The 23,383-nt window shown below is 42.0% G+C and overlaps 3 protein-coding genes across 3 annotated transcripts; 1 reads left to right on the plus strand and 2 right to left on the minus strand.

The window, feature by feature from the left end:
* Positions 1-249: 249 nt before the first annotated feature.
* Positions 250-6,191, minus strand: hsp90aa1.2 (heat shock protein 90, alpha (cytosolic), class A member 1, tandem duplicate 2). The gene is made up of 11 exons (XM_041064881.1): positions 6,057-6,191; positions 4,176-4,325; positions 3,611-3,977; positions 3,390-3,523; positions 2,911-3,231; positions 2,633-2,798; positions 2,316-2,506; positions 1,710-1,857; positions 1,318-1,586; positions 853-1,186; positions 250-691 (listed from the first exon to the last, which is right to left on the minus strand). The coding sequence occupies exons 2-11, from the start codon at positions 4,323-4,325 to the stop codon at positions 579-581; spliced, it is 2,193 nt and encodes a 730-aa protein (XP_040920815.1). The 5' UTR covers positions 6,057-6,191; the 3' UTR covers positions 250-578.
* Positions 6,192-6,581: 390 nt separating this feature from the next.
* Positions 6,582-11,356, minus strand: hsp90aa1.1 (heat shock protein 90, alpha (cytosolic), class A member 1, tandem duplicate 1). Its single transcript, XM_041064882.1, has 11 exons — positions 11,188-11,356; positions 10,007-10,156; positions 9,535-9,901; positions 9,290-9,423; positions 8,855-9,160; positions 8,560-8,725; positions 8,217-8,407; positions 7,959-8,106; positions 7,577-7,845; positions 7,124-7,457; positions 6,582-7,003 (listed from the first exon to the last, which is right to left on the minus strand). Exons 2-11 carry the CDS (start codon positions 10,154-10,156, stop codon positions 6,894-6,896), a joined length of 2,175 nt encoding a protein of 724 aa, XP_040920816.1. The 5' UTR covers positions 11,188-11,356; the 3' UTR covers positions 6,582-6,893.
* Positions 11,357-13,171: 1,815 nt separating this feature from the next.
* Positions 13,172-20,541, plus strand: wdr20b (WD repeat domain 20b). Its single transcript, XM_041064607.1, has 4 exons — positions 13,172-13,445; positions 16,621-16,803; positions 16,980-18,383; positions 18,670-20,541. Exons 1-4 carry the CDS (start codon positions 13,197-13,199, stop codon positions 18,724-18,726), a joined length of 1,893 nt encoding a protein of 630 aa, XP_040920541.1. The 5' UTR covers positions 13,172-13,196; the 3' UTR covers positions 18,727-20,541.
* The last annotated feature ends 2,842 nt before the right edge of the window (positions 20,542-23,383 follow it).

Here is a 23,383-nt window from a genome sequence, read left to right on the forward strand (position 1 = left end):
GTAAACCCTGAGGTCCCTGATGAATTAAAGGTGTACCACTTTTCTGGCTACAGAGCCTATCCTGTTGGTTTCACCTGACAGCTCACAAATAGTTGTCATTTAATTAATTTTACTGAAGTCAGGATGGAGAGTAAACCATTATTTGTATTTTGATTTAACGTTATTCTAATTTCTTCCACCAAAGTGTTTGTTACTTGATAATTGCACACATTACGTGTTCACTACGGATGACCAAAACACAGCTTGTTAACAGGGTAAATGTTTATTTACGGGCCCCACCATTTCAAATAACAGTATCAATTTTCATTTATTTACAGTTAAAGTAAGAACACACGTAGAGCATTGGAATGTCAAAAAATACAAAAACAAATGCATTGATAAAACTCAACATACAAAAACTGACAACTTAAATAAAGTTCTAAAGGGAATGAATTGTAACTATATATGGTCTTTGTGTATGGAAAATAAAGTGAACTTGGTCAAAAAGGGGTTGAGGAAGGGGGAAGGGGCATTTCAGGCTCATTTACAACATTTAAACTTCAAATTTTGTAGAGCACTACTTCTGAATGCTAGCAGGCTTAGTCCACCTCCTCCATCCTGGATGTGTCATCATCGTCCCCTTCGAGAGGGGGCATGTCCTCAGTGGGAGCAGAGGTGGCATCATCTGATGTCAGATCATCTTCATCAATACCTAGAAGAAGAAAAAGATTATGAGTCAGTGAAGCCAAGAGGTATCACAGTAAATCACAGTTGTCAGACATACACATTGCATGATTTCTTAACACCCATAATTTAATATAATTTACAAGAAGCTTTGAATTGTGTTTAAAAAGCAAACAAAAAATAACTCACCAAGACCAAGCTTGATCATTCTGTAGATACGATTGGAGTGGGTCTGGGGGTCATCCAAAGTAAATCCTGAGGAGAGCAGGGCAGTCTCAAAGAGCAGGATGACCAGATCCTTCACAGACTTATCGTTCTTGTCAGCCTCTGCCTTCTGCCTTAGGGTCTCCACAATTGGGTGGTCAGGGTTGATCTCAAGGTGCTTTTTCGCAGCCATGTAGCCCATGGTGGAGTTATCTCTCAGGGCCTGGGCCTTCATGATCCTCTCCATGTTGGCCGTCCAGCCGTAAGTGCTAGTGACGATGCAGCAGGGGGAAGAAACCAAGCGGTTGGAGACGGTGACCTGTGGAGATAAATAAGAATGAATACCATCATCTTCTGTCTCCACTGCACAACTGTGGGTTATACACAATAGGAAGTTATACAACATCTCATGGGTTGTTTGACTGCTGTTTAATTTATTCATTTACCCACCTTCTCCACCTTCTTCTCCAAGATGTCCTTCATGATCTTGCAAAGGTTCTCAAACTGAGCCTTCTTCTCCTCCTGCTTCTTCTTCTCTTCCTCATCCTCAGGCAGCTCCAGGCCTTCCTTGGTCACTGAAACCAGGTTCTTGCCCTCAAACTCCTTCAGCTGCTGGACACAGTACTCATCAATGGGCTCAATCATGTAAATGACCTCCAGGCCGGCTTTGCGAAGGCGCTCTACAAAGGCAGAGTTAGCCACCTGGTCTTTGGTCTCACCTGAAATACAGGTATGGAAATGTTGTGAGACATTCATGTCATATCTTAGCAACTCAGGTCACTTGATTTTAAAATGCCTCTCGATTTAAATTTCCTCTGCTTATAAATGAAAAAAATCCTCACCTGTGATGTAGTAGATATGTTTCTGGTTGTCTTTCATACGTGTGACATAGTCCTTCAGGGAAACCATCTCATCCCCAGAGGCTGAGGTGTAGTATCGCAGCAGCTCAGACAACTTCTTCCTGTTCTGTGAATCTTCATGGATACCAAGCTAAAAAACAAAGAAGAAAAAAAACTCAACATGTAATTCCAAGCACATCAATTCAGTTGAAATTTGAGTCTGGTAACAATTACATTGTTATCATGAGGTGTAACCACTGACAACCAGACTGCCTACTTTTAACAGAAGATGGCAGTAAGAAGCTCTATACAAGGCTTAAAGCAGCTTTTCATTGGTGAAATGTGGCCAAAGGATCAGACAGATGGCAGAGTAAAAGGTCAGAGGAACAAAGGTGATTGGTAATTACAATTCCAAAGATTCTTGTCAAGCTTTTCAAAAGTAATCTCCATCTTGCTAGAATTCAGATTATTTTTGGCTTGCTCTGTGATGACATTAGCACTGTATCAAACCAAGGTATAAGGCTTTTACACTAGGTGGCTGCCAAAGGTTTGAAAGAGACGAGATTAGAAAAACTTGCAGCTCGCACAGAGCAAAGAGAGGGCACTGACCTTGATGTTCTTTGAGAACTGCTCGTAGTATTTTTTGTAGTTGTCCTTGTCCTCGGCAAGTTCAGTGAAAAGCTCCAGGCACTTCTTGACCAGGTTCTTGCGAATGACCTTCAGGATCTTGCTCTGCTGCAGCATCTCTCTGGAGATGTTCAGGGGCAGATCCTCAGAGTCCACCACACCCTTGATGAAATCTGATAGGATGGATGAAGACAACCTAGTCAGCAATATGTCTCAGTTTGAATAATATTAGCTGATTTTGAACAAAGTTATGAACAAAATGCACATGTTGGTAATTTCGTATTTCAGTTAATACTCACTGAGGTACTCAGGGATGAGCTCATCGCAGTTGTCCATGATGAAGACCCTGCGCACGTACAGCTTAATGTTGTTCTTTTTCTTCTTGTTCTCAAAGAGGTCAAACGGGGCGCGGCGAGGCACGAAGAGCAGGGCACGGAATTCCAGCTGACCCTCTACTGAAAAGTGCTGTGGGGAAATGAGTTGAGTTTCTGTTCAGTTTCCAAATTCTATTACTACTTGAATTAAAATATACTCAATATGAGCAAGTTATGCATTTTCAAGCAAATAAAAAACCTACTTTGACAGCCAGGTGGTCCTCCCAGTCATTGGTAAGACTCTTATAGAACTCTCCATACTCCTCATTAGTAATATCATCTGGGTTACGGGTCCACAAGGGTTTGGTCTTGTTCAACTCCTCCTGGTCAATGTACTTCTCCTTGATCTTCTTCTTCTTCTTCTTTTTGTCTGAAGACTTGTCGTGGTCGTGTTCCTCATCCGACCCAACATCCTCGATCTCTGGCTTGTCCTCGTCCTTCTCCTCTTCTTCATCCTTGTCTTTCTCCTTCTCTTCCTCCTCTGCCTCGTCGTCACTCACCTCCTTGTCACGCTCTTTCTCCACCTGAAGGAAAAAATAAATCATTGGCCACTGGTTAGGACAACTAACTTTATTTTTTTCATCTGTTGTCCATTTAAGAAACACATTTAAAGGCAAATTTTCAATGGGAACACTAAAGGTCAGTGAGTACGACTGTAATTTATTTCTCAATGAATACTTACAAAGAGTGTGATGGGGTAGCCAATGAACTGTGAGTGCTTCTTCACAATTTCTTTGATTCTTCGCTCCTCAAGGTATTCTGTCTGGTCTTCTTTCAGGTGCAGTATCACCTTGGTGCCACGACCCATTGGCTCAGCTGCAGAAGGAAAAGGTAGGTCAATTCCTTTCACAGTTATGCTTTAATGTTATAAAAACACAAAACAATAGCAGTTACATTACTTACAACTGTCCACTTTAACTGTGAATGAGCCTCCAGCTGAGGATTCCCAGGCGTACTGCTCGTCATCGTTGTGCTTGGTGACGACTGTCACCTTCTCGGCCACCAGGTAGGCAGAGTAGAAACCCACACCAAACTGACCGATCATGGAGATGTCGGCTCCAGCCTGCAGAGCCTCCATGAAAGCCTTGGTGCCAGATTTAGCGATTGTGCCCAGATTATTGATCAGGTCAGCCTTGGTCATGCCAATCCCTGTGTCAATCAGGGTGAGAGTGCGTTCCTCTTTGTTAGGAATGATTTCGATTTTGAGGTCCTTGCCAGTGTCCAGCTTGGAGGGGTCAGTGAGACTCTCATAGCGGATTTTGTCCAGAGCCTGGAGGAAACATGAAAATTATGAAAAAGTTCAGACAGAACTTTTTAATGATTGTCTTTTAAATTGTCATTATCAGGATATTACTATGTGCTATAGCCACAGTATATAATAATGTTTCCCTTAAAACAAGCTCCATAAACATGTTTAACAATATGAGATTAAGGAGGCAGCTTTAGACTAATACTATGACAAACTTACATCTGAGGAGTTGGAGATGAGCTCCCTAAGGAAGATCTCTTTGTTGGAATAGAAAGTGTTGATGATCAGGGACATCAGCTGAGCAATCTCAGCCTGGAAGGCAAAGGTCTCAGCCTCCTCCTCCATTGGTTGGTCATGTGATTCAGGCATCTGAGCAGAGAGGACAAATAAATATTGCTTAATTAATAATATGCATATATTATGGATTGCACATGCACACAAAATAAATGGTATGTTCACACAGGCTTGTACAATTATCGGACTCAGATTAGAGCAATAACTGCATTGCCATACTCAATCGCTCTACATTCTTTCATAAGACTACATCTGACCTAACTGTTTGTTCTCATCTCATTTTTGCAGCCAACCAGACATGTTGTGGATGATCATGTTCACTGGTCTGCGGGCTGGCTGCAGCGCAGTGACTCACTACGCTGGCACACCAACAACAAGCACTGCCAATCACCCTCAGGTAATGTGGAAATAGTAAGAGTTACACCTTACAATAATATATAATGGAATCAACACCATTACATAAACCAGTCTCAATAACTGCCTTAGAATTGAATCAGTGCCTCTGGCACAATGTCAGTATTCATTCCATGGCTCTGACATTACACAAAGTGTATCTGTTGATACTTTCAAATAATCAGCTCACAGTTAAGATCAGTTGCATGAAGTAGCAGTGAGGTATGATGCATCAGTAAGGACAGATTATCTGAGAGCATGTATCCCTAATGCAGGCAGGTGGTGTGACAGACTGTCCAGCTCTGCACACTGCTCCACCTCTCTATAATCCATCCTTGGCAAAGGGGACTAAATCCACCCGTCTTTGTCTTTAAGCAAGTTCTATAAAGACTTTTATTTCTGGACAGCAGCAAATGTAATAAAAAAGTATATGTGGATAGTGTAGTGTATTTATTGTATCCAGCATATTTCAAAAAGATTGAAACATTTCATTTTAATTTTACAACTGAACCTCAGTGATGGATTACTGTATTTTAGCCCACAAATTTGAATAAATCATGACAGCACAACTGCATGCGTTGTTATCATCCTAAATTTAATAACACAATTGTTTATTGGTTGATCAGAAAGGAGCACGTGGCTAGAATTACATTATTAGCATGAGCAAAGAATGACTCCACCTGCCGGTTTCCCAGGCGAAATGCACGTTTCTAGAAGGTACCAAGAGGAGAACAGAACTCTAGCAGTTTCCATAGGAATCGAAAGCTCCTCCTCTTAACCATCTGAGAAGGAGCTGTGAATGGTCGTCCTATACTTCACTGATCTCGCACTGAATCACTGTGATAGCTGAAGACGCGTGGACAGAAAATCCGACAAAAATGCCTCTGCTCAGGAAATCTGATTACGGTTCACTAAGTTGAGCGGTCGCTTATCTTGAGTCCTGCCTGACAAGTGCACCACGAATGCACCATGTGGTGTGTGGCTGCTGCCGAGCAAGGCAAAGGTAATGTGGCCGGGATAGTTTCCAAGAAAATGCTGGAAAAAGTTTTGAAATGTGCAAATAACATTGAAAAGCCAGGGAAACCCGTCTTTCACCAACGTTATAAGCCTTGATGTACAACTGTCAAAAAAATTACCATCGTAATCTGATTATTACACGATGTACATTCACTGGACTTGAAGCTGCCATCAATAAGCACATCACCACTTGCATCCACCCAAACATGTCAGAATACTTCATTATTATTGTCATGTTACAAAATTTCAGCATCGATGACAACCGGCTAAGCGATAGCTCTATAACAACTAAGCTAACATTAGCTAACGAGAATGTCAAAGCACGTAATGCTATATTTAATTAGTTGGCATCTCTGTGGTAATGCTACCGTCATAAAAAGGTTTAATTCCTTTTACCTTGGTCCTCAGGATATTGAAACCGTCAGTGAAAATACGTGGACCTTCACTCTGAATTGCAGACAACCCGGATAGAGCGGTTTCCAATAGAAACAGTGGAACCGTGCAGCTTTTGTACCCTTTCCGAGTGTTCGAGAAATCCTGACCTGAGCTTCCAGAACTATCTGGAATCCTCCTCGCTACAGCTCGGTGGTGGCTTGTGACAGGCCCGGTGGACTGTCAATCACGATATGTGCGCACGCCTCTGTCCATCATTGGCTGGAAAAGGCGAGATTAAACGAGGGGAGGCTGAGCCGGGTGCGGAAGGCGTACGGGTTTAGAAATTACAATGAATGAATGAATGTGCGTTCACTGAAGATTCCAGAACAGCGAATAAAACAGGATGAGTTGATAAATGAAAGTTACTTCACCTGTATCATATTCTCCAGTTGTGAATGATCCCCTTTCTAACATTGTTAGTGGGAGCCAAAATTTTTTAAAAAAGCGATCAAATTCATCATGCTAATGACTCAGAGAGCTTGTAAATCTTATTTATGAATACATTTTATTACAAATTTTAATGCATTTCATAAAAAATGTAATAGTTACAAAAAGAAGTCAAATTCCCAGTGACTTTATGTTAATCTTAATGATTGCTAGTAGTTTTATTTAAGCAGCTAATATAATGTTGACTAAACCACATTGTGGTCTACATTAATTCCATTAATTAACTTGTACTGACTAGTTAATACTGCTTAAGAAATGGGAGCTGTGTTAGAATGAAATGTCTGTTTGAAGAAGCAATATATCTTACAAAAATAAAAATTAAGAAAGCAGGAAAGGGTCAACTGGGCATTTTTAGTCAACTTCCTCCATTCTTGATGTGTCGTCATCACCTTCCAAGACTGGCATGTCCTCATCAGCAGGCTGAATGAGGTCTTCAACTGCAGAATCATCATCATCGATACCTGTGAATGAAAATGCATTCATTAGTAACCAAAGACCTCTATTAATATGTAGTAAGCAGATTAATACCTATAATGTTTTAATATGTGTAACAGTGTAGTAGCTGGGGAGAATAATCTTACCAAGACCAAGCTTGATCATTCTGTAGATGCGGTTGGCATGTGTCTGTGGGTCCTCCAGTGTGAATCCTGAAGACAGCAGGGCAGTCTCGAACAGGAGGATGACCAGGTCCTTAACAGCCTTATCATTCTTGTCAGCCTCTGCCTTATCCCTCAAGGTCTCAATGATTGGATGCAGGGGGTTGATCTCAAGGTGCTTCTTAGCTGTCATGTAGCCCATGGTGGAGTTATCTCTCAGGGCCTGAGACTTCATGATCCTCTCCATGTTGGCTGTCCAGCCGTAGGTGCTGGTAACGATGCAGCAGGGGGAAGAGACCAGGCGGTTGGAGACTACAACCTGTCAGAAAGGGAATGTGGCATTATTATCATGGTCAAACAAAACTGCCCATACTATATTAACATTATATGACCAGAACATTAAAATAGATGATATAATTATTTTTCTGTTTCCATTACCTTTTCAATCTTTTTGTCGAGGATGTCCTTCATAATCTTGCAAAGGTTCTCAAACTTATTTTTGAGCTCTTCCTGCTTTTTCTTCTCATCCTCATCCTCAGGCAACTCCAGGCCTTCTTTAGTCACTGAAACCAGGTTCTTGCCATCATATTCCTTCAGCTGCTGGACACAGTATTCATCGATGGGCTCAATCATGTAAATGACCTCCAGGCCAGCTTTGCGAAGGCGCTCCACAAAAGCAGAGTTAGCCACCTGGTCTTTGGTTTCACCTGTGAAAGGTAATTTAAATTCATTAAATCCAATCCATAATTTCTAAATCACGTGAGAGAACTTTTAAGCAAAAGAACAAATAAAAGAATGAAAACCAAGTTGAATAGCTAACCTGTGATGTAGTAGATGTGTTTCTGGTTGTCCTTCATGCGAGAAACATAGTCCTTCAGGGAAACCATCTCATCCCCAGAGGCTGAGGTGTAGTAGCGCAGCAGCTCAGACAACTTCTTCCTGTTTTGTGAATCCTCATGGATGCCAAGCTAAAACATGAAATATTGTGTCACTAATACTGAAACTAAACTTAACTATATTTTAACATTTCATCTGAAAGGTTGAGGTTAAAGAAATTAATTCAGATGGATCAATGTACCTTAATGTTCTTGGAGAACTGCTCGTAGTATTTTTTGTAGTTGTCCTTGTCCTCAGCCAGTTCAGTGAAAAGCTCCAGGCACTTCTTGACCAGGTTCTTGCGGATGACCTTCAGGATCTTGCTCTGCTGCAGCATCTCTCTGGAGATGTTCAGCGGCAGATCCTCAGAGTCCACCACACCCTTGATGAAATCTGAATGGAGAAGATAAAAACTGCTTAGCCATCCAAAGCCAGACAATAGACAACAGTCTAACTAATGAATATGAATTATGAGAATTGATTAGTTTAAAGACCACTTAGTCGGTAGTAACTTTAAATTTAAATTTTAATAATATAGTACTTACTGAGGTACTCTGGAATCAGCTCCTCACAGTTGTCCATGATGAAGACCCTGCGCACATAAAGCTTAATGTTGTTTCTCTTTTTCTTGTTTTCAAAGAGGTCAAATGCAGCTCTTCTGGGTACAAAGAGCAAGGCGCGGAACTCCAGCTGACCCTCCACTGAGAAATGCTGCAGAGACCAGACATAGGTAGGAATTTATTATCTTAAAAGTATGACATTAGGTGATGATAACAAGGTACTTGGGTTGCACTTTTTGGTATGTTTATCATCATCGCTCATATTGTCGGTTTGGCTTACCTTGACAGCCAGGTGGTCCTCCCAGTCATTTGTGAGACTCTTATAGAACTCTCCGTATTCTTCATTGGTGATGTCGTCTGGGTTACGTGTCCAGATGGGCTTGGTCTTGTTCAGCTCCTGAGCATCGATGTACTTTTCCTTGACCTTCTTCTTCCTCTTGTTCTTGCCGTCCTTTGTGTCCTCATCCTCATCAGAGCCAACATCCTCAATCTTTGGCTTGTCCTTATTCTCAGCAGCATCTTTGTCAACTTCCTCTTCCTTTTCTCCCTCCTCAAGGTCCACTTCCTTCTCCCTTGTCTTCTCCACCTTAAATATATGAAAAAAGTGGTGGTTTAGGAATTTTTGTGTTCAAGAGAGTCACTGCTGTTTTTAAAAATGGTTAAAATTTGGTCTTAATTTGAATCTTATTGTTAATAGGCCGTTATAAGAACTTACATAAAGTGTAATAGGGTAGCCAATGAACTGTGAGTGCTTCTTCACAACTTCTTTGATGCGCTTCTCCTCACAGTATTCTGTCTGATCTTCCTTAAGATGAAGGATCACTTTCGTGCCTCTGCCAATGGACTCTCCTAAAATTATCAACAAAATCAGTGAGTGCAGTGCCAGGTAATGAGTCAGATTATATTCGTCATACAAATTATTAAGTGGAGTAATATATCAATGAGGACAATAAACCTCACCGGTATCAGGTTTGACTGTGAATGAGCCTCCAGCTGCAGACTCCCAGATGTACTGCTCGTCATCGTTGTGCTTGGTGACGACTGTCACCTTCTCGGCCACCAGGTAGGCAGAGTAGAAACCCACACCAAACTGACCGATCATGGAGATGTCGGCTCCAGCCTGCAGAGCCTCCATGAAAGCCTTGGTGCCAGATTTAGCGATTGTGCCCAGGTTATTGATCAGGTCAGCCTTGGTCATGCCAATACCTGTGTCAATCAGGGTTAGGGTGCGAGCGTGCAGGTCAGGTCTGATTTCAATCTTCAGCTCCTTGCAGGAGTCAAGTCTGCTGGGGTCTGTCAAGCTTTCATATCTGATTTTGTCCAAAGCCTGGCCAGAGAAGAAAAACATGTTAAAATACTGTTGTTTGCATCTCTATGTATTGCACATATATATTTTCTTTTCTAGAAAGGAGCAATTCGTGATTTTACTTACATCTGAGGAGTTGGAGATGAGCTCTCTAAGGAAGATCTCTTTGTTTGAATAGAAAGTGTTGATAATAAGGGACATAAGCTGAGCAATCTCAGCCTGGAAGGCAAAGGTCTCCACTTCCTCCTCCATAACGTGTCCAGCGTTCTCAGGCATCTAAAAGAAAGCACACATTATGTTATGTTTAATAAAATCGTATTCTTGATTAATAATTATACTTCTTATAGTTAAACATACTATATTCTTGAATTTATGAGTTAGATATCTTGGATATCTTGCTCTTATACTTGAAATCCCTTTCACCTTTTTGTCACAGACAGCCTCATGGTTTGGGGGGGTGGGAGGTGAGGGGGTTTGCTATTGCTGATGCTAGATGAACACATGTTCTTTCTGTCAATCACAGACTTGCCATTTGGACAATGGGTGGAGCTCTGATGCTTTCCCCAACCCCCAAAGGCATCAGCATGTGTCATTTAACACCTTAACATTAAAAGAAGGAGTATTGGCTTGCAATTCAAAGATAGAAGAAAAATTAAGTTTGGCGTTTAACCATAGAGCAGTGAGAATCTCTCATCTTTTTTCATGAAAGGTATAATGTATTAAGCATAAAACTGTTGTGCTTTGTAGTAACAGTTCTTCAGTTAGTTACATACTTTCATGATTAATCATAATTTAAGTTTGCACAAAAGTTTGACCTTGTGATTCCATTGTATTCAAATGTATTTTGTTCTTTTATATTTATATTACCGCACTATAAGATGCAACTGTGCTACATCTTCTCTTTGTGGCAACTGGTTTTCCTGCCCATTCGCCATTGCTTTCACTCACACTCAGGGTCACCCTTTTTGCCATGTGCTCCTTGCATGTTACAATCTCACAAAGATACTGATGGTAAAGAGGCTGTTCCTCCACACTAATAACCAAAATCAAACATCCAGATTAAGTGTGTAATTAAATTTGTGTTTGTGCACTTTTATCATTTAATTCTTTTTTTATTTTTATGAAACCTGTTGAGTAAGAAGTATCTGTCCCTCTCTGCCTGTGTCCCGACCATTTACGCACCCAACTACAAATTGCAACAACTGCTTCAATAAAATGAACAGTATGTTCATTTTATTTTTCAAGTTTTCATTTGGATTGAAATTAAAAAACACAGCTTTATTTGATTTTAGGTATTCCACTCTTACCTTGAGTAGAATCTTGTCTTCTGTCAGTTCTTGCAGATAGTCGTCAAATGTTTCACTGAGCTTGTCTTCTCTTCTTGAAGAGCTCCAAATGAGTGTGCTTCGCTGCTCCTGTGGGCAGTAAGTCTCTCGTGTTGTGTTCAAGTGAGTATCTTTTGACTCTATGCAGACCCCACGACATGCCGGTGTCTTTTTATACTTAAGGGGTGGTTTCTCGAAGCTCCCATTCAGAAGCTTCTAGAAGATACGTTCACAACAGTAAGGGGGGTGTTGGGGGTGTGTTGGGGGGTGGTGAGTGAGACACCAGAGCCCTAAAGTTGATGTGTCCTTTTAGGGCTGCAGAGTCACAAGGAGTGCCTGTCACTCACATCGAGAGCTTTCCTGATAGCTTGTCTGGCTGGTAGGCCCCATGCCCCCCTGTCACAGCGTCACAGCTGTGCATTGCCTATGCTATCAGCTGCTGTCGAAGTGCCTCTCTGGACACACACACACACATACCACAGGGCTTCCTATGGACAGCAGGCCCATGTCTTTTTTGGGCATGCAAGATTAGGGTGAATCTCAAAGGTTTCACATTTGTTAGGACAGACCACAGCTCATGTGCAGCATATCTCAGAGAGGCTGAAATACACATGACAGGTAATGGCCTCTCAGATTTTATATTTAAACAATAATAATTGTTTAAATTAAATTAAATTAAATAATAATAAACTTAATTATAGCTGATTCACAAAAAAAATCTTTGCACAAGGTCCATTTACTGGAAATTTTCCAGATCTTTCAGCCGTATCTCATGGCCTTCATCAGTGGATGGAGTTTCCACAGTGTGTGGGCCACAATTGTCAAAAACATGTTCTCCATCTATTGAAGACTGAAACACATTGTACAGTCTTAACTTGAATTACAATAATGTTAGCAGGAAGACATGGGCAAGTGTTGTGAAAAGATGGATCTTATGCCAATATTTCTCAGGTAATATGACAGGGAGTTTTGTGCTTTTGACTGCAGAAAAAGTAACATCAGAATCCTAAAGTCTTGCACACAGGTGTGACATGGCTGTATAAGAAACCTACACAGTAAGCACAACCTTGTCTGAGATACAACTCTAGAACTCACTGGACCACTGTGGGTGTTTGTGATTTCAGCTGACCAGAGGATGGCAGTGTATTACACTTGCTACATCTGTTATGTAATCCAAATGTCCCAGACACTACTAGAAGCTGACAGTCCATGTAACTGAGAAACATGGAGAACTGTCGCAATCACTGAAAGATGATATTTTCTGAAACAGAGCCACATTCCCCATAGTTTAAATAGTTTGCTAGATCAAGATGGTGAGTCCATGCTTGTGTGGACTGAGTGTGATACACAAATAGATATTTCTGGAATTTACTTGAGTACTTTGATTACAGCAAAGTTCATAGGTTTCAATCACAGCCCGGGTTCTGTCTGTGAGAGCCTTGTATCTTGTGTCCCTATTGATTATTTTATTTAGCTTTGGTCTACTGGGAGGACTGGAGGTTTTCTGTATCTTATTCATGGTTACTTTTGCAGTTTTTTCTCTGGGTAAAGACACAATTTAAGTAATTCTAAGCATATCTAACATCTTATACTTGATCTTATAATTAAAGTGGCGACTTGTTTGTATTTACTACATAACTGTGATTTCATTTTGACCTTTAATTTAATTCTATGGTTTATTTCCAGCGCTGGTATTATACAGTTGACATTTTGCATGTTTTCCCATGATTAGTACAGCGTTTTTGTTTTTTTTTTTTTTGTTTTTTTTTTTTTTAACAAGAAACAGCATCAAATAAGTGCGATTTGTCTTTAAGGTAAACTCATTATACATTATCCGTCAAATTATTACACTTTAGTAGGAGTTTATATCACTCGTTTTTTCTCACATGACTATATTTCTCTTTACGCATGACTGCCGGACTTCAACCGTCCGACGCATGCGCTGCTGGTAACATCCGGGGATCGGACAAGGATGAACGCCAATTTCCAAGATGGCGGCGGAGGGAGGAGGGAAGGAGATGAACGAAATTAAAACTCAATTCACCACCCGAGAAGGCGTCTACAAACTCCTCACTCACTCCGAATACAGCCGCCCGAACAGGGTGCCTTTCAACTCGCAGGGCTCCAATCCCGTCAAGGTCTCCTTCGTCAATGTAAACGATCAGTCCGGCAACGGCGACAGGATCTGTTTCAATGTGGGCCGGGAACTGTACTTTTATATCTACAAAGGCGTGAGAAAGGTAAACAATATCGACTGGAGCGAAGAAGCCCGCGCTGTCCGGGAGCAGCCCATTGATTTGGCATCTTGAAACGTGTCGCGCCCTGGCTGTCAACTCTCTTAGCTTTTGTCATTGAAGTGCGCAGATTGTCAAGACAAGGCCATGTAGCAGACCTAGCTAAGTTAGGAGCTAATTAGCATTCTTAGCTAACATCGCCACAGTTGTTGTTTTTGCCTGGATGAGACTTGTGTGCACTCCAGAGTCTTCCATTTGTTTGAGTTCTCAGTCTGTGACAAGCTGCGACATGAGATTTTCCAGTGAACTGAGCAACGTGTGAAAAGACTTGTCGTGTCATGTCTTCAGATGTGTTTGTTTATCCTCGTTCTTTACATGGTGAACCTCTGTATGAGTGACAAGTTGTCAACAGTGCCCACCGGCATCGTCAACTGTGGTGTTCCTGTTACAGAGCTAGGTGTTCCCTTTGTAAGCTGATGGCTTGGAAGTGAGGAGTCTTTTGCTGTTTGTCATGTAATAATGTGTTCACTCCAGTGTCAGGGTTTGGATGTGATGTAATGTGATGGTTTGTACACAGTGGTGATGTCATTGCAGCAAGCCACGTTTGGTCTTGTTTAGCAGGAATGGTGACAGTGGCAGTGGTCATCATGCTGATGATGTGGTTGTTCCTGAAGCAGACAGAGAATATAGCAGCCCCACCTCCCAGTGAGAACACGACTGTTATTGCTTTTTGCCAGTGTGTGTTTACTATTCTGTGAGATACAATCATACAGAATAATAGAAACCATGAGAGTAATTGGAAATGATTTTACATCTCTTCTTCTGGAGCTCTGGAATCACACCAGGCAAAACAGGGTTAACAGAGTATTTGATTTTGAAGCATCCAAAGTAAATTTGCACCAGTATATCAGTTGGTACAAGCAAATATTTGCTTTAAAAAACAGAATTGGGGTTAGTCTGGTATTGTTTTGAAACCTGATAATCATTAGATTGTGATTATTTTATACAGGTCTCTTTGTGTCATCATCTTGTGTGATAATATAATTCAATTATATAGTAAGTTAAGCAACATAATTAGAATATGGTATATGTATATATAATATAGTGTAGAGTTTCAGCTGCCCTAAGACTGGCATCTCTCAAGCACAACTAGTTTTAGGAGCAGGCATTATGAACTGCATGGACAAAACACTTTACAATTAGCTTATTATTTATCCTTTCACACACACACAGTGCAAGGTGCTGGCCTTACCATCTGTATTAATTAAGGGTTTAGTTTGTTGCTCAGTGACACTTAAACATATGGGCACAAGGAGATAGGGATTGAAGCACCAGTGCCGTGATTAATGGCACTTATGTTTTAGTTCTTGACCCACCCTGTAGAATGAAATAGCAGACTTATAGTTTAGTGATAGATATATCCAAAACACACTCCTGCCAGTGATTGAGCTGAGGAAGTGCTGAAATAATCAGTCAATTAACTGACTAATTGGGACGAGAATGAGAGTGAAAGTGTGATGCTTTGGGGAACAAAATAATTTTCAATTAACTGTCACCCTCATATGCTGGTTTTCCATACACTTATCTGTGCTGTGCAGTTTTCTTGCAATATTTCAAAGTGGTCCAATGACAAAAAAATAACGGAAAAAAAAACAATTTCTTGAAGTTAAATAATGAGTTAGCATGGTCTTTAACATCTAAGGCTTCTCTGCAGCTCTGGTAGCACTGTAAATGAGAGCACCAAAAGGGAAGTTGTTATCTATAAAATTAAAGTCAGAAACAGAAGTATAAGACGTCATGCTGCCTGATTGTTATTGGGGAATATTGGACAAGTTGTTGAAACTAGTGTGTGGCCTACCCACTAACCTCAACAGGAAACAACACAGCGTATGTATTTTCAGTCCGTCTCTTCTTGCATTTACTTTGGTGTTCTGTCTTGCCTCTAACTCTGATATTAGACAATAATCCCCTGCACTGAGCTGACCTACAGTGTAGTTGTACATACAGCCAGCTAGTCTAGACCCAGCTTGTATTTTAATCACAGTGATTTCATTACTGTTGTGTGGATTTTCATTGAGCAGCTGAACTCCACTGCCAGTATACCACCCAGTTCTAAAGAGACAACCACAATCTAGACTGAGCAAGTCTTGGGTTGTTTATACGTTTCGCTCTTTAGATCAATCTGTGAGATGTCTTGTTTGTATTCAGGACAATGTTATGGAAGCGTTTTTCTTAATAAGATTGTGTAAAATACTTTGATAGCCAATAAATCAAGCTCAGTATTGTTGTAGAACATGTGTGTGAAGTGTGAAAGTCTGCCAAAGATCCGTGTTTTATTTAAAGCCGTCTCACTCTCACAACACTGACACCTTTTTTAGTTTTAAGCCTCCTCTCTGCCTCCTTTAATGCACCAAAATAGACCACAACAGAGTTGCAGCGGTGAAGCATAAAGCTGTCCCAAAAATCTAATTTGCATTTAATGCCAGATGTGTCCCTACCAGGCTATCAGTTTGGAGTTTTTCAGTGAGGATTCAGGGTTAAAACCTTTTTAAATGGAACAGGAAAATAGATAACCTCCTGTTGTATGACTATAATAAACTTAAAACACCACATTTTTATTTCTTAAAGCTTCACAGTGTCATGTTTGGTTTAAATAACGTTGATGTTCCCGCAGCCACCTGTTGTTGGAAGACATCAATTTTACAGTTAAGCTACGTTATGTGTCGGAAGTGTTCTTCTTCTCCCTTTGAGACAATGACTTCCCATGTGTTACAATCCATTAAGTGACCACATTTCTGGCATTCTGATCTGAGATAAGGTGTCCCCCAGGGGTGTTTGAGAGAATCATGTAGTTTATAGGCTTGGTGTTCTTTACTGTGACTGAAATATAAATGGAGTGATTGTTAGTCTTCCTGTATAATAAATCTGTGGAGAAAACCTGGGAGGTAAACATAAATGCTGAGCTGTGGAGTAAAGTTGTCGAGGTCACCTTGGAGGAGCAATTGCCTTAGGAGTAAATTTTGATCAAAGTAAATAGTAGCCAAGCAAACATCTGTCGCACTTACTCTTTCATGATTGCTGTCTTTTCTCAGCTGTATGAAAATGGCCGTCGCTACAAATCAGAACAATGAGTTTTGTGTTTTAAAATATACTCATCTGCGTGTGTTTGTTATCGTTCTAGGCTGCTGATCTTAGTAAGCCCATAGACAAGAGGATATACAAAGGAACGCAGCCCACATGTCATGATTTCAACCCACTCACAGCCACAGCAGAGAGCGTCTCCCTGCTGGTGGGATTCTCAGCAGGCCAGGTGCAGCTCATAGACCCAATAAAGAAGGAAACCAGCAAACTCTTCAATGAAGAGGTGGGTTCCAGTGAGCGTTGTTTTTTGAAGACATTCTGCTGGAGGAAACTTGTTTTTGTTATGTAATATTTAATTATACTTGCATATGTTCTTATCAGTCCACTGAAACCACTTTTATAATAGCTGACCAGTCTCTTTGTTTTTTTCTGTCTCTTTGTTTGTCTGTCTCCCCCCAGAGACTTATAGACAAGTCGAGAGTAACATGTGTACGATGGGTTCCTGGTTCGGAGAGTCTGTTCCTGGTGGCTCACTCCAGTGGCAGCATGTACTTGTACAACGTGGAAAACACCTGTGGCACTACGGCACCTCACTACCAGCTCCTCAAGCAGGGTGAAAACTACGCGGTGCACACCTGCAAGAGCAAGTCAGCTCGCAACCCGCTACTGCGCTGGACGGTGGGTGAAGGGGCACTCAACGAGTTTGCCTTCTCCCCGGACGGCAAGTTTCTGGCTTGTGCGAGTCAGGATGGCTTCCTGCGGGTGTTTGGCTTTGACGCCGCAGAGCTCCACGGAACAATGAAGAGCTACTTCGGCGGCTTGCTGTGCGTGTGCTGGAGCCCAGATGGACGATACATTGTGGCGGGTGGAGAGGACGACCTGGTGACGGTGTGGTCATTTTCAGACTGCAGAGTGATCGCACGGGGTCACGGTCACAAGTCGTGGGTGAGTGTGGTGGCATTTGACCACTGCACCACCAGCGTGGAGGACGGGGACCCCCCTGCTGAGTTCAGTGGTAGTGATGAGGACTTCCATGAGCAAATTCATTTTGGTGCAGGCAGAGACAGAGCTAACAGTGCTCATTCTCGGCTTTCTAAGAGAAACTCTACGGACAGCAGGCCTGTTAGTGTGACTTACAGATTTGGCTCAGTGGGCCAGGATACTCAGCTGTGTCTGTGGGATCTCACGGAGGACATTCTCTTTCCTCACCTCCCGTTGTCCCGCACTAGGACTCACACTAACGTTATGAGTGCCACAAGCCCTCCAGCCACTGGACAAACTACTACTACTACTGTATCCACCACCACCACTAATCCCAGTGGCACCAATGGTAAAGACAATGTGAGCAATAGTAGCTCCAGTGGTAACCCAGCTAACTCCCTCCCCAGCACCCTGCCTCGGTCCAACAGCTTGCCACACTCCTCCAACCCAGCAGGGGGCAGCACCCCCAACAGTCACACAGGCAGCAGCAGCAACAGCAGCACCACCACCAAGGGCAACAGTATAATTGACAGTGCTTTCATTGCCACCGGAGTCAGCAAGTTCGCGACGCTGTCGTTACACGACTCGCGCAAGGAGCGCCACGAGAAGGACCACAAACGAAACCACAGCATGGGTCACATCAGCAGCAAGAGCAGTGACAAGCTCAACCAGCTTAGCTCATCACGGACGGCAAAAGCTGACGCAGCTAAGACTCTGGGCACCACGCTGTGCCCGCGCATGGATGAAGTGCCACTGCTCGAGCCGCTGGTGTGCAAGAAGATCGCTCACGAGAGACTCACTGTGTTAATCTTCCTTGAGGACTGTCTGGTAACAGCCTGTCAGGAGGGTTTCGTTTGCACATGGGCTAGGCCTGGGAAAGTGGTGAGTGACAGGCCTCTCGAGGATACTGTCATGTGACACCTCTTAACTCACATTGCTTCTAGTTCAGGCATTCGCTCGCTGCATTCAGAAGCCGTGCGCAGACAAAGGTTTCGATTATTTCGTGGCAGATTTACACTAAACCCTCAGCATTTTGATGGTCACAGTGGTTCCATTGCTAGCACATTTTCCAACAGTAAATCTCATGGCCTCACTATTCTGCCTGTATTTATTACGTTCACATTACACCGTTGTTTGTTATCAATGTATGTTATCTGTCTCTCCGCAGGGATTGCTATCATCTCAAAACAACCCAGCCAACTCTCCCAGTGGAACAGTAGTATAGCCCCAGTGCTGGTGCTGCTAATGACAGCTCCATGCAACAGAGACGGGGATGACCAAGGCCAAGGCCCTGCAGCGCTTCTTCACACACTGTCACACACCACACGACCTCCAGTGTCACCTTCATTCTCATCACTAAAACCACACAGATGCTCTGTTTTGTGTTACTGCTCTTGTTAAAGATAACCGATGTTGGCCAAGCCAGGGTTAGAAACATGGCCCCCTTTTGTCTGGTGGGGGGGGTGTGGGGGGGGAGTGAAAAGGGTGCTATTGGAAATAAGAGGGCAAGCTTTAAATCATCCAGGAGGTTTATGGGAGGGGTTGACTGGCTCACTGTTACATCCACGGTCATATCAAGTCACGTCTAGTCTGAAAATAACAAACTCTCGTACCCAATCCTTTGTGCCTGTAGTTCTTCAAAGACTAGACATGGTGTAAGCATTGTGGTAATGCCTCAGCCTAACCTTTTGTGTGGGTTTAATTTGGTCATATTTTCTATATTTTGTTTCTGCAAATGTATTCACAGATAAAGGGAATAAGATGAGGGATAGTTTTAGAAGAGCAACGTGTCCCCCAATGCCAAGTCTCCTTCATTTTTTTTTTTTTTTTTTAACCTCCTGGGCGATCCCTTGTGCAGTCACATTCCTTAAACACCTGCTCAAGAGAGACTGGAGCTTTTCACTTCCTTTTACAAATGCTTCAGTCAGAGGTATCACACTTAAAAGTGTATTTTTGCACAGATTTTCTTTCATTCTTGTTCTCTCGTTTTTCCCATTTTTGAATTCATTGACGGTGGAACACGAGAAATATTCTGAAGACAGCTTTGGAAGCACTTGGGGAAATGGCATGTTATTGCCTACTGTCTCAACGCTGGATGCTGCAATCATAGTTTTTTATATGGAAAAAAAAATTGTTTGCACTTAATAGTTTGTTAGAGGAGAATGGCTTTACATTTTTGGAGTGTGTAAGAACACCTTGACAAGGTTGAAATATAAATAGAATTAAAAGAAACCTTTGTATCTATTGAACATTTATTTTAATATTGTTTCAGATTAAATGGGCTCTGTATTATATGTAAATATTGTACTTCGATGATTTATGGGTGAATCGATCATTATTTCATTAGCTGAAAGATCCTCATTTCAGAAAATAGTGATATTTCTAATACAGAAAATCTATACCTAATATTAAAATGAATCTTGAATATGCAGGTGAAAAAAATGTTTCTTTTCTGTTGTACATAAAGAGAATTCAGGTGTATTTTTATTAATGAAACGTTTGGTATAGGGAGATCTATGAAATCCTCTTATCTTAACAGGTAGTGCTGAATGCTAGCTAGCCTGTCGCTGCGGATCCCTTTTACAACGTAGGCAGGTAGGCGCAGACGCGGCGGTCTAATTCAGCCATCTCTCTCCGAGCTCAGGTAAACCACAGGAAGACTAACGCCGGCATAGTCCCCCCCCCCCCCCCCCCCTTCCCCTCGCCCGTTAGCACTAGTCCCATCCCATCAACATGCGTGTGAATTCAACTTAACTAACAAATATCTCTGACAAAACCACGTTCTGCAGACAGGGCTGAAATCTGTGACTCCTGTTATTGTGAGTAATAATTACTGAACTGATGCTGAACTTGTGAACAAACTTCTGACACTGTGTTGAATACCAACTGACTAATGTCAGCACTTGATGGTGGTATGAGTGCTTGAGGTGAGGGTGTTTCTTTTTTTTTTTTTCCCCAAGCACCCACAAAGGAAGAGTGAGGATTTTAACAGTGGGAGCCTTTTCCTCCATGTGACGCCTATTAAAACAGCTTTGACAGACTTTACGTTCCTTTTTGTGTTAATTTTTTGAAACGTCTACACAGTATTCACAACACAAAACCATCTCAAACCAAACGTCTGCATTGTAACATACATGTGATTGTGATACTACAGTGCTTTGGTCCACAGGGAGGGCAGAGGTCAGGCTCAACGCACAACATGAATTTATTACTGTTGTTATGTTGCTGACAGAATGAACAACCAAACACTGATTCATATGACTCCACTGACAGTCACACACTTCTTCCATTAGCATTTAGCTCAGCTGCTGAACGCCGGCATCAGAACACTTGAATGAATCTAATTTGATTTCATGAGGAAGTAGAAAGACCACGAGATGTAACTGAAAAAAAAAAATGCCTGGTATGATTTCAAGAGATTACTGACCTGTCAGGTCACACTTTCCCCATCACTCGGAATAATGGGCATGGAAACTACAGGCCTACTGCTGACCCACTCAACTGCAGAGCTTCCAAACACACCATGCATAATGTACTGTGTTCTACATGACGCATGGATGGATTACAAGAAAATGGGCCCCTGGGTGCAGACATAACTGCCCCCCCAACCTCGTTCAAGGAGCAAAGAGACACAAAACAAAAGCACTAACCACAAAGTTTTGTGTCACTTTGTGGTCATCTTATGCGTGTGTGCAGGGTTTTTTTTTTTTTTTTTTTTTGCAACTCTGTACTCATCGTTTGCTTTTCTTGTCATTTTGTAGTCAATTTGCTTCTCTCTGTGGACATTTAGTGTCGTTTTAGGTCTCTGTCATCTTGCATCTCTATCAGTGGCGTTCTGCAGGTGCTACTCTGCAGCTTTAATGAGACGCTGTCTGCCAAGTGCCCCCCCCCCCCTTGGGCCCTGCCTGTTCAAGCAATCCATCCATGACAGTGTGTATTATGAACAAGGAAGAGCATCAGTAAGAACTGGAATTATGTCACAGTGTATTAGTCCTGGGTCATACCCACAGTCATGTGTAGTTGGTTTTTATTTTGTGTTTTTCTGTTTTTTTTTTTTAGTAGGAGTTAGCAAAGTTATTAATGGCCCTGCCACACAGGTGTTCTCAATTATCGGCCAGTTATACCTCCACTGCTGGGAGTTAAGTTCATGCCTTAAACACCCTGCACCCCCACAACGACACAGGTGTTTTCACTTAATTAGACCTCTATTCAGGTTGAAGTTGGGTGGAACTATGTTGGGAAGAGGTCAACAAAACCACTACACAAATAATAAAGATAAAGATAGGTTAGCGTGTAATTTGTGCAATCCTGTACCCAAATTACACATTAGCTATTGAAGGTGACTATATTCTATCTACAGCTGAATGCAACATACTCTTGTAGATATTGACTCAAAATTTATAAACGTTGTGTTAGTGTTCCAGTTGGCCAGTAAGGGGCAGTGTTGCTCAGACAAGTGAGAGCTTGGGAATTCATCATAACCATTACATGAACTTGCATTTGATAACAGCTGTCACTGGATCAAATGGGGAAACATTGTCTATATACGTACATCCTGACGTCTCTCTTCCTCCCTCTCTCTCATCCTCCCTTCAAAAAATGTTTACCTACCACTTCATCCTACTACTTCATATATACTTTATACTCCAAGCGGAGGGATGAAACTGCTCCTCCATAATTTATGAGTGACTTTTAGAAGAAACACGAGCACTCACAGCCATTAAACCAGCAGCCTGTGGCATCAGCGCGAGGGAAGGGGCGGGAGGTGGGATCAGCAGGCCGCGGAGGCCCGATCATCCTGTCAGGGCGTCACTCACCGCATGACGGGCTCTTGACTGACCGCATGATCTCCCCCTGGGCTGCTCACATCAATGCGGAGCAGATATCAGTCAGCTTTGCTGCTTGGAGATAAAAAAAAAAACATCACACTGCCTGTGATGCGGTATATATGCTCCTATGTTGGTTTTCTTTTCACTCTAAACCACGTTTATTCACTTTACAAACCCAACCAATCGCCCTTTCATCTCAGCGGCCATTTGAATAGCAATCAGAACACTGTTGCATAGTACAGTAAGAGCCTGGAAAACAGCTACATTTATCTTGCATCCTCAGGGAAACAGGTCCCACTTGATAGGAATTCAATAGACTGAGAGAGAATCCCGTTGCTTCTGTAAGGTCCTGCTTTAATCATCTTCTCAGTGTGATGCAGTTCCCTCGTCTGCATGCCTCCATGTATTGACCCGGAGTTTTGTTTACCTAGCAATGTGTGCAACGTCTATGAATGATTAATATAGTTTCTCAGAGCCATAAGCCTATAAGAAATGAGCAGCGTTCGATGTGCTGCAAAAACTCGACAGTTTAAGATAATGGAGAGAGAAGATGAATGCACACAATAAAGGTTAAAAATGACACAGTTTGAGGTTGCATCAGCGATGGATTTCCTCTGAGCAAATAACACTTGTCAGGTTATGGAAATGATCAAATTAACCTAGTTTTTCCTATCCAAAAATTCCACAGGGATATTTATATAGCACATTGTTGAGACCAGAGGTGGGGTCGGAAATGAAGCAGTGACTTATGTTAGGAAGCCGGGATAATGAATGGGATGATAAATCAAAGGCCGGAATTCAAGCTCCCTCTAAACTGGCCAATTGATGAGCTTGGATTTAGGTGCACAGGTAATGTTCTACAAAGGACCTTGTACAGTAAAAAAAAAAAAAAATAGATAACCACCTGTGTGTTTAGGATAAGACAAAAATAGGGACAGGATACTAGGAGGTGACACTGAGCTCTTTAAATACCAAATAACGGTTTTTTGGATACTTAGGGGGCAGCAGAGAAGAGCTGAGAATACAACACTGATTAAATCACCTTTTAAGTTG

The sequence above is a fragment of the Toxotes jaculatrix genome, chromosome 19 (genome assembly GCF_017976425.1).
Source record: "Toxotes jaculatrix isolate fToxJac2 chromosome 19, fToxJac2.pri, whole genome shotgun sequence".
Classification (NCBI taxonomy): Eukaryota; Metazoa; Chordata; class Actinopteri; family Toxotidae; genus Toxotes; species Toxotes jaculatrix.